The sequence below is a fragment of the Talpa europaea genome (assembly GCF_964194135.1).
Source record: "Talpa europaea genome assembly, chromosome: 10".
NCBI lineage: Eukaryota > Metazoa > Chordata > Mammalia > Eulipotyphla > Talpidae > Talpa > Talpa europaea.
Window position 1 is genome coordinate 10,292,769 of NC_140077.1, and position 12,053 is coordinate 10,304,821.

At 36.9% G+C, this 12,053-nt stretch overlaps 1 protein-coding gene across 1 annotated transcript in view; it reads right to left on the reverse strand.

Moving 5' to 3' along the window:
• The window catches only part of ATRNL1 (attractin like 1), a gene marked incomplete at both ends in the record, with an annotated part of 464,603 nt that overhangs the window by 419,250 nt on the left and 33,300 nt on the right, over positions 1-12,053 (reverse strand). The window contains one exon of the mRNA XM_084245317.1: positions 10,757-11,012. Within this exon, the coding sequence (XP_084101443.1) occupies positions 10,757-11,012 (256 nt within the window). The remainder of the gene's footprint in view (positions 1-10,756; positions 11,013-12,053) is intronic.

Here is a 12,053-nt window from a genome sequence, read left to right on the forward strand (position 1 = left end):
TTGAATCTCAAATATCATGTTTTGCTTTAATTACTGTGTGTATTATAAGTTTTTACCAGTTTATTTTTCTATTTGACGTTTTCTTTCTTTTGGTGTTTAGAAAAGTTTATTATTTTTGTCTAGTAGTGTCCTTTGTGTTTATACCTTTCATAGTATCTTAATTCCCTTCTTTCCCATTTAACATTTACTATCTGGTCTATTCCTCAGTATAGCAGGAACAGCAGCCACCAACAGTGACCTTCTAGTTTAGTGGTTTCCTTTAACTGCTTTACATTATCACCTTGTTGTTATTAATTTAGAGAATAAGAGGATTGTGAAAAATCACTTTTCGTAAATTTCAACGAAAAAGTAAATATGGCAAACCTCTATGTCAAGGAAACACTGGGACATAAGCACAGTGAAAGATAAAATAGGCTGACGGGGCCTTCCTGGTGGCGCAGGCTTTTGAATGCAGCACTGTGAAGCTGTCAGCAGCCCCTGCAGTGCCGGTTCAATCCCTGCCGGCCTCAGAGCAACCCACATGGCGCAGCAGATCTCTCCTGTCGCACCCACTACTCCCCTCAGCAATGTATTTCGTCAGTCTGCATGTTCTGTTCCCCACTCTGTCTCTGGTGAATCCTCTCACCCTCCTGCACATCTGGCCTATACTCCAGTTCTTGTATAAATAAATCTTTAAAAAAAAAGAATTTTTTTTAAAAAGACATAATACGCTGCTCATTTGCTTTGAAAAAAAAAAATTAGGATATCGTCTTCTGAAGACTCATAGTCAGAGATTTAACTTAAATATTTCATTCTCAGTGTTAGGGTTTAGAATACTGCTGTTTCTTTTTATCTATCTTCTTGTCTAATAATTGTGGAAGATTCTCCTCAATTTCTTATCTTTATTATTACAGCAGAAAATGAAAAATACAAAATTCTCAACTATGTTCAATAAAAGCTAAAAGTGGTCTACAAAGCTGGGACCTCCAGTTTTCACTGTCTTTAAACAAGACCAACGGCTTATAAGGGGCACTGAACTAAGAAAATTGAAAAATGATGATATCCTGCACCATATCATCAGCCTTCCAAGCAATTTGCTTTCCCATTAATTTAATTTTAAGCATAAATGTTCAAAATATGTTTAAAAGTTAACATATAGTTGATGAGTAATGTAATAAAGTATAGGAAAAACAAAAACATAAAATCCCACTATGTATTTCAGATTTGTAAAAGGGTTTAATAGATTTCTTCAGTGATTACAAATAAAATACTTCATTCTATATTTTTAAAAATAAGAAAATGTTCTCTTTGTTCTCTGGAAGACTATTGAGAAAGAATGAAGTAACAGTCTTTATAGACAGGTCTTCACAGTTAGGCGTACTCAAGAAAAGAAACTAAAAATTCAAAATTGAGTACAACAGACCCTTATGGTACACCAAGAGTTGAAAGACACTCTTCTGGGCCTCCCTGGTGGCACAAGGGGTTAAGCACCACACTATGAAGCAATCTGCAGGCTCTGCAGCACGAGTTCGATCCCCGGCCAGCAGTGTACTTCAGTCAGTCTGCCTGTTCTGTTCCCCACTCTGTCTCTGGTTAATCCTTGCACCTCCCCCCTACCCGCCCCCCACATCTTTGGCCTGTGCTCCAGCTCTTGTATGCATAAATAAATAAATCTTTAAAAAAAATTAAAAAAAAAAGATACGCTTCCTACATGTTCAACAGAGTCCTTGTCGTTTTTTCCCGCTTTCCCTTTCTCCTCTCCCTGATCCCATTTTTAATTGCATTCTTTCTGGGCAGAATACATAACATCTGCATAATATACGTCTACCAGCATCTCCACCCTTGTTTATTCCTACCTCTAACATTAAATACATGAAATGTCCTCCATCAGCCTTTTACCTGAAGTGTTCCATTCATCTTTTCATTTAATGCAGATCATTCTCTAGGAGAAGAGCTGGCAAACTACAGCCACAGATCAAGTGCAGCCCACCAACTGTTTTGTAAAGCAAGTTTCACTGGAACAGTCACACTCAATCATTTCTGTCTTTTATATAGCTATTTGTGTACAGCTTCAAAGGCATGACCTACAAAGTCTGAATTATTTCCTGTCTAGACCTTCACCAAAATAACTTCTGCAAGCTTCTACAAAAGTGGGTTTTTCAAGTACGGGCACATTTATACAAAATTGCCTGAGTTTTACCATATTCAAATTGTTTTTTCTATAACCTTGGATCTGAAGTTTAGCATGATATAAAACCCTTAACCGATACTTATTTTCTATGTAACTGCTTTTTAAAATTTTGTTTTATTTAAGAAACATTGCATTATAACATATAAATATCAGGAACAAGATAAATCAACATATGAAGGTTACCATTTATGTCCTTGGCCATCCAACTGACCCCAGTTTACCCACCATCCATCCCTTCCCTTCGAGCAACCACCAACTCAGTCCTATATTTTCAAGTTTTATTTTGTTTTTGTTTAATTCATTTGTTTGGTTTCTCTATACTCTATTTCCTTGAGTTTCCTGAAAAACTTGGTTACCTTGATTTGTGTGTTGCTTTTGAGAAATCTGACACTACTCTAATCTTTTGCCCCTGTAAGATATTTCATTTTTCTGCCTGAAAATATTGAGGATACTCTTCTTTGTCTTTTAAAATAATTTTATCAAGCTGTCTCAAAATTGCTGCTGTGGGTGAATTTTACCAGATGCCCAACCCTAAACTCATAAACTGGAGAATGGATAAGCAAATTGTAGTAGAATCACTCAATGAAATACAGCAATGCAAAGGAGTTAACTGCAGAAGTGAATCTTGGTAATATAGTGGTGAATGAAAATTTTTAACTCTCGGAAAATTACAAAAAATATTCCTTCCTTTTCATAAAATTCTAAAATGTGTAAACATCATATGCTACATAAGCATACAAGTTGTACATGATAAAGCTATTTTGAAAAACAAGAACATAAGAAATTCTGGATTTCAAAATAATGGGAAGCAGAAGCAGAAATTTTTTTAAATCCAACAATTTTTAAATATACATAACTAAAAGGAGAAAACTTAAAGGAATACAACACTTACCATTTATTTTTTTATAGAGGCATGTTTTATTTATTTATTTGTTTGTTTGTTTTGTTTATACATGCACTGGGTACAGTCAGAAGCGCGGGAGGGTGAGAGAATTCACCAGAGCCAGAGCGGGGAGCAGAGCAGGCAGAAGGACCGAAGTACACTGCTGAGGGGAGCAGCGGGCGGCAGGAGAGGTCTGCGCGCCATGTGGGACCCTCCTCCGGTGGCCAAGGAGCAGCCGGGGATCGAACCGGCGCCGCAGAGGCTGCGGGCAGCTTCGCAACCCAGTGCTCAACCGCTGCGCCACCGGGGAGGCCCCAACACTTACCATTTAAAATCAACATCCTTTCATCTAATAAACTTTGGGAGAGGTTTTGCTATTAAGACATGATTATTTCTAATTTGATATTATAACTAAGCTTTAAAAATTATCCTAATGAAAAGTGGTTGCTCTTTTAATAAACAGAAATCAATACATAGGCAATAATGCTTATAATTAAAATAACTAGTATTCTTTAAAAATGTTAAATATATCAATACACTAACATTTAAGGAAAAAAACTTGACAGCTATATATAACATTTGAAGTCATACTCAAAGCTGCCCTCATGAAAAATTCCCTGCCAGGTCTATTTGTGTGTGTTCCACATAAGTGTTTTCTTAAATATTTTGCTGTTATAAATCTACACATTTTCATAAAAATCACAGTGAATGAAACACATCTTAGGTTTAAAAAAAAAAAAAATGGGTTGATTTTGGACCACATAATCCCAAGGGCCCATCAATAACTGTAAGTTTAATAACCAAAGAAGGAAATTTCAAAGTTCGTGTGCTGATTTGAAACCTGGCTAGTTAAGCTCCATTGCCACTGCAGCGGTTGCCTTTATTAATGGATCCTTTAATGGCTGCCTTCAAGGCGTCATTACTTCTCAACTCCCCTAGTAGAGAGTTACCTGTGCTTGCCAATAAAACTATTTCATTTGAATCCTTATTTTATTGCCTGCTTCTATGAAAACACAAATTTTAAAATAGCCTATACTTCCTGCCAGCTGCTGCTACTAACTCCTATAATTGCTCCCCTTTACAAATAAATTTCCTTGAAAGGGTTGACTCTACCCATCATTTCTAAGTCCACTCCTCTTACACCCTCTTAAATCCAACATGGTCAGCTTTTACCCCCACCACTACACACAGACTATCCTTGTCTAGATCACCAGAGACCTACGCAGAACCAAATTCTGTGGTCAGCCATTACTATTATTTGCTGACCCATTAGCAGCAGCACTTGGCAACTGATTATTCTGTTGATAATCGTTTTTCACCAGGCTTCTAGCTCATGCCGTCCTCTTATCATAGGAACACCCAGGGGCTCAATCCTTTTCTTCTTTTTATCTATACTTGTTTCCTTAGTGATCTGATCCAGTCTCATGGTTTTAAGTGTCATCAATAACCTAAGAACTCCCAATTGTACATCTCCAGTCCAGTTCTTTCTCCCTCTTCCCAATGCCAAACCCATAAGTCCATTTACCGACTCAATATTTTCCCTTTACTGTCTAATAGATATCTTGCATATGTCTAAACTGAACTCCTGGGCTTCAAACCACCACCATCTGAAACCTGCTTCAGAATCTTCTACATGTCAGTTCATGGCAACTTCATCTTTCCACCTTTTCAGGCCAGAAAGCTTGGAATCTTCTTGACTCCTCTTTTATCTCAGTCTCTACATCCAGACCCTCCGTAAATCCTACGAGTTCTACTTTAAAAACATTATGAAGCAAACTGGCTGATTCTTAACATCTTCAATACCTTCACCCTGATCTAATCCACATCACCACCTGTGTTACTGCATCAACTTCCTAATGGTAACTTCCATGCTTCTTTTTGTCTCTCTCTAGAGCTATTTTCAACATAGCAGCCAAAATCATTCACTTAAAACTTCCATCATTTCTCTGCTCAGAATCTTGCAGTGTCTTTTCATTTGACTTGGAGTAAAGACTGCAAAGCCATGATGACCTTGCTTCTTATTGCATCTCTAACTTCATCTGTTAATTTTTATTCTTCCATCTTCTCTTCTAAGGACACCTACCTGTCCCTTGCACATGCTCTGCATGTTCTCCCCTTTGCACTAGCCATTCCCACTTCTAAAGAACACTCTTCCTACTCTTCCTCCAGATACTCACCTAACAAACTCCTTCACTTCCTTCCTTCAATTATGTGCTCAGAATTCATCTGCTAACTGAGGCCCACCCTGACTTTCTATTTTGAAATATAACCACCTCTCACCCTCAGTATTCTGAATGCCTTCACCCTGCTCTATTCTTTAAAACTTACTGTCTGCCAACACATTATAGAGTATACATACCTAGGTTGTGTTTATTACTTATTGTCTTTATCCACCTGCTAGAAATAAAGGCATGAAAAAGTTACCGGCCGCACCATTTGCTGATATGCACTACTGCATACATCCTGAATCAAATGAGGTCAAAAACGTGTTCTTATTAACTACAAAATCGACCAAATGTTGCTTCCTTAGTTCAACAGACACTTGAAAACTCAAATTAACAATGACAATACCAATAGACTTTTAACTGTATTCTCAAAATAAAAATATTCTCCAGTAGTTTAGATTCTTTTGATAGTTGAAATATAATGTTCAAACTAATATAATTAAAGATAGCCAGAGGACTCCTTTGTTCTGAATCATACTATTAGAAAAATCTCAGAGTCACAGTAGTAAGCATAAAATCAGCAATACCTCATTACTTGTAATATTAGTAAAGTTAACTAAATATTAGTAAAGTTACATACTTTGCAGTATGTAAACTGGTTTCTCTTTTAAATTCAACATAATGGTGAGGTCAACATCCTTAGGGTACATTTTACCTAGTAAAATATTCTGTTGTCATAAATTAGTAAAATACTATTTTCATAAATTACTCTGCTATAATTTCAGATTTCTTTTTAGTTACCCTTATCGTAATACTGGCTAAAGAGAACGTCCACTCTCTCGCATATAAAAAGTATTTCTTAGTTTTCTGAAAGTCTTAAGTATAAAAGGGTACTCAAAACCAGCCTGCATTTGGGTAGTTGATGTCATTAAAAGAAGTCAGGATAAAAAGAGGCTGAACTGACATCACAGTATAATCAGTTCCACAAAGAACTAAAAGACATATTACCCCTTTACTCATGTTCAAAGCAGCACCACTTAACATAGTGTCATTTCCTAAAGTAGCCTTTGTCCACGGTACAGAAAATTTAATGTCTGACAACTTTAAGCTACATTTACCCACTATTTTATATTCTTTTCTTTTTAAGTACTTTTCAAAGTGAAAGTACTTACAGATTACTTTTGACACTACACACTTTCAACAGCAACCTGCAAATTCAAAGTGCATTAGTAGCAAATAAGTCAATTTTCTTATTAAGATATATAATTTTAGAGAAACACTGATGAATTTCATTTTGTATTTAAATAATTCACAGAATATAAATAAAAGCTGATCATCCACTATTCTTATGAAACTCATAAATCATTCTTATTTATATTTTAGACTACATTCATAAGTGCACTAGACAAGAAATGCAACTGATTAAAAAAAACTAACCAAAATTACCCTGTTGACAATTTTATTTAGAACATTTTCATTATAAAATAAGCCAAATGATACCCTACAGAAATTTTAAAATTTACCAAAACTACAATTGACACTCTGTAATCAATTATTCCAAATGAAAACAAAAACATACCAGCCAATGAATTGATCAGTTAACTTATTTTTTTTTAAAGATTTATTTATACAAGAACCAAGGTACAGGCCAGATGCACGGGAGGGTAAAAGGAGTCACCAGAGACAGAGCAGGGAACAGAACAGGAGACTGACGAAATACATTGCTGAGGGGAGCAGCCAGCGACACAGGAGAGGTCTGCACACCATGTGGGACCCTCGCCGGCCGGCTGGGATCAAGATTGGATTTAAACAGGCAGTAATGAAGGTGAGCCCATGTACGTATTGGATCTGAAAGTTTCTATATCAAATTAGGATCCCTCCTGGGTCATATCCGCAAATGAGAAAGTTTTTTAATTTGCTCTGGATAGACAGAAAATGTCTATGTCAGCCTTGGCTCCATGTGGAGGAAAAAAATAGTTTCTCTGGGAACTTTTGGTCATAGGCTAGACTTTATGGCCAGTCTGGACAGGAATTCACCCTATAAACAAGATCCAACTAAAGCACATGCCAAAATTTTTATTTAATTTGGACCACAGTTGCTAGAACCCAGAAATATACACATTCTCTCTCTAAAGCAGACTTAGGCAAATTAAAACCCAATGGCTCAATCCAGAACCCAGCCATGCCCATTTATGTACTGACTGTGGCTGCTTTCAAGCTACAGCAGCAGAGGTGAGTAGTTGTGACAATAATTCATTTTGCCCAAAAAACCTAAAATACTTATTATCTGGCCCTTCTTAGAAAACACTTATGACATCCCCAGCATAAAACACTGATAATATCAAGTGTGTCTGAATCAAACAAGTTGAATTACACCAATGGAAAACAGCAGCCTGTAAACTGCTCTGGGAGCAAAAGTTGTGGTTAACTCTAGCCCTAGTTAAGTACTCATCTCAAAATTTCAAAAGTCAAAATCTCTGGTTCAAGAAAAAGCAATGGTGATAGTTTAATTCTCAGTCTTTCTACACTCCTCAGGAAAGACATATAAAACTATAAAGAAAATGGGGGGAAAGGAGGAAATGAAATAAAAGAAAATTAGATTTTCAGAGAAACAAGGAATGAAAAAAATCTATCAACTCCAAATCAAGTGTGATGTGCAAAAAGCAACTGAACATGAAAGCCAGACAGAGGGAGCCCATGAAGAGAGAAAGGAACACAAGAAACAAGGAACGTGGAGGAAGCCTGATTGTGGCATTATCTCGGAAATTACCACACTTGCTCCCCCCCAAAAATGGGCCTCACCCTCACTAAATGTGAAAAGAACTAAAAGTGAAAACAAAACATATTGACTTTCAAAAAGATAAAACATGTACAGGAGAAGTACAAAAAGCAGATGGGACTGCAACACAAACCTCTTCTTCCTGTATACAAGAGACACATTTAAGACACACGGTGCTTCTGAAAGGGAATGACAAATGGGTGAGCAAAAGTATACCAGGAAGGGCCTCCCCGGTGGCGCAGCAGTTGAGCGCTGGGTTGCGAAGCTGCCCGCAGCCTCTGCAGCGCCGGTTCGATCCCTGGCTGCTCCCCGGCCACCAGAGGAGGGTCCCACATGGCGCGCAGACCTCTCCTGCCGCCCGCTGCTCCCCTCAGCAGTGTCCTTCGGTCCTTCCGCCTGCTCTGCTCCCCGCTCTGGCTCTGGTGAATTCTCTCACCCTCCCACTATTCTGACTGTACCCAGTGCTTGTATAAATAAATAAATAAATAAATAAATAAATCTTTAAAAAAAAAAAAAAAAGTATACCAGGAAAAGACTCACTGCCCCCCACCAAAAAAAACAAGGGCATAATATTAATCTCAGACAAGGTAGAAATCAGGTCAAAAAACATTAAATAAGCAAAGTACTTTATAACATTAAAAGATACAATCTGCAGGAAAGATATAACAATTATGAATATCCATAACAGCACTTCCTTTATAAAGCATAAATGCCAGAATATCCAAGGAAAAATAGGGGAAAATAAAATTTTTCTACTTTAATTCAACTTTCAGAGTTATGACAGATCAAGTAAGAAAACAATAATAATAAGGAGCCCACGAAGAGAGAAAGGAACACAAGGACTAAACAGTATAATCAATAAAGGGAATCCAACAGATACGCATGTCCATGATATTACAGAATCTATACCTGTTCAAGTGGCTATAGAATATTTATGAAAATGGGGCTGAAGACTATTTCAATAAACTAAAGAGTGGAAATAATACCTATAATATTTCCTGAACAGTATAAAATCAAATTAGCATCAAAACAAAAAAATAGATTTCTATATCAAAAACTTCTAACTCTTGGGCCCCTCTGGAAAGTGGAAATAACTCACTCATATTTGCATCAGCGGTATCATGAGTTTGTTACAAAGCATGCGGACAGGCTTATTCAACGCAGCACTGCTTATTAACCACTATGTTCCAAAATGGTCCCATCAGCAAAAGTTCTCTTTATATTACTTTTACTTTTTCTGTAAAATAAGGTCATCAGCTGAGAGTAATGATGAGGAATAAAGTGCAGGAAAATTGAAAAGAGAGGAAAATGCATAAAATGGTCATCTCAGAGTGTCAGAGGGACACTGGTGAGCTGGGAGGTTGGAAGTATGGACGAGAGAGAGAAACTGACAGTAAGCGCCCAGGACTAAAGGCTCTGGTAAGGCTGAGGAACTGTCGGTTTGGGTACTCCAAAAGTTAAGCTGAAAAGACTGGTCACACCTGACAAGTTCTGTGAAATGGAAAGTATGGCATGCACTGCAAGTGCACAAGGTCAAGAAAATGGCCATGGGAGAGAGTGACTCAAGGGAGCTGGAAAAAAAGATCTTTGGAAGAGACATTAAAAGGAAAAAAATCAAGAGGCCAGGTATTAGAAGCATGTATGTGGACTCTCAAATCACAAAAATATTTGGCTGATGCATGAGCGAGAGCATAACAGTGAGTTAGAAGCTATATTCTCAAGTAATAAAATGCAGTGATCTGACAGGAATGCCAGGGAATGTGACAGGTTGTATGTCTGATGACGCCAGATTCAGAGCTGAGTAACCTAGAGGAGGAAGGAGTGAAAGCAGAAGTGGAGGTGACCAGAAGGAAGGAGGACACATATCCCGCTTTCAGCCCAGCTGTCCTGGGGACATGGAGGAGAGAATAGACTGATAGGACTGACCTCGGGAAACAGCAGAGCATTTAGAAGAGGGGGCTCCCTCTAAGCACACAGCCGTCTCCTGTTGCTGCTACAAACGAGTTTTCCCACAAAGAAAACACAGAGACTCTAAAAAGCTGTATACAGTTGTCTGTGCACAAAAGAGCCACAGACTTGAGTTCACATCACTGGCCAGCGCCCGAGACAGAGGATGTTCTTGAATCTAAATAGCAACCGGAGGCCATATATTTGTAGACAAAAAAAAAAAAAAAAAGTTCTGTAACTATTTGAAAATTTTATAAAGAATTCAAAAAATAAAGTACCAAAATAACAAACAAGAGTAGTTAACAGCATAAGTGCAGAAAGTCGTATATGGATTGCTCCAGTCACCTTCACACACCACACAACAATCCTTTGTTCTAGCCTCAGAAAACTTCCTTTGAAAGACCACGACCTACAGAGAGATACTGCAGCAAGACTAGGAACAAACTTCTGAAAAATGAAAAATCCTGAAATCATGGAATGCACAGTAAAGAGGCAGCACTGGTTTTCGTTTTTGGCTTCTAAGTAAATCCAAAGAAATAGCACCATCTATTGGAATTTCTCTTATTTAAAAATAGTCTCAATTTCTGGGAAATGTGATCTTGTATATGTAACATTTCCTCTCTTTTGGTAGAGAAACATTATACAAAATCTATACAAATCAAGTTGTTCACATTAAAAATTATAAATTCTTGGCTTAGGATTTCAAGTAACTCACTCCTATCACTGACTTCTTAGGAAGATTTGATACAAGATAAAAATATTCTCAACTGATAAAGAGAAAATTACGTAATTACATTTTCAAGGTAACTCACAGATATGGTACTCCTGGATGCTGCTGGTGTACCCATATATTGCAGAATATCCAAATATTATGATCATGACAACGTCTCTACTATCCAACTCCATAATGTGGGCCGAATGCCCCTCCACAGCGTACTGCTGCCCATGCCCAAGAACAGTGGGTGTTTTTGTGCTCCAAGACTGGCTGTATATGTTAAAAACCCATAATTCATCCGTGACATTGCCATCATTTGTCTCAATTCTGCCTCCATACATAAAGATGTTTTCCTGTAAATTGAAAAACATGTTCATAGACAAATAGTTATTTCTTAGCAATACATGTTAATTAAAAATAAAGGCTAAATTTTAATAAGCATGCACAACATACAAAAGACATTGTTCTTATTCGTAAAAGTCGAATGAGAAACCATGAACAATGGTAATTAATGTTTTTACCTAAAAGAAGGGGAAAAACCACACATTTTCAAAAAGTTAAAGATATTTTATTTAAACAGTTATATCATCAATTTACCATATTTTTAATAATTCTAATTGTTGAGCCCCTAGTTGTTGCATTTGAACTTACCATCTATTTATACTGTTTTGTGCTATTCTCATAATTCACTGCTTCAACTCAAGCACTATTCAACAAAAAGATAAACTACATTTGTGTATCATGTGGAGTACATTTTTATTACCTCTTCTCATAGCAATAGGCAGAAACTTTACAGCACTTATAAATTACAAAACTAACTTCAATCACATGATTAAACTCAATGATACATAAATGATATAAATCATTTGTTTCAACAGGCCAGGGATGCAATGGAGTTTCTTCAACCTAATAAAGAACATCTGAGAAAAACACTCAGCTAATATATTTAATGGTTAAATACAGGATACTTCCCCACTAAGGTCAGGAACAAGACAGACACCCGCTTTTGTTACTTATAATCAATATTATACTGGAATTTTTAGCCAGAACAAATAGGCTAAAATTTTACAAAGGCATTCAGAATGGAAAGGATGATGTCAAATAGTTGTATTCAAAAATAAACATAGACACGTATATACAGTCCTAAGAAATAATAAAAAAAAAATGGAGCTAATAAATGAGTCAGCACAATGAAAAAATGATCACTAAAGCAAAAAGACACCCTTCTGAATGGGAGAAAGTATTTGTACATCATACATCTGACAAGGGGCTGATGTCCAAGATCTGTAAAAACACATATAACCCAGCAAAAAGCAAACAAAGAATCCAATCAAAAATTGAGCAGAAGAGTAAATAGACACTTCTCCAAAGAAGATGTACAGATAGCCAACAGG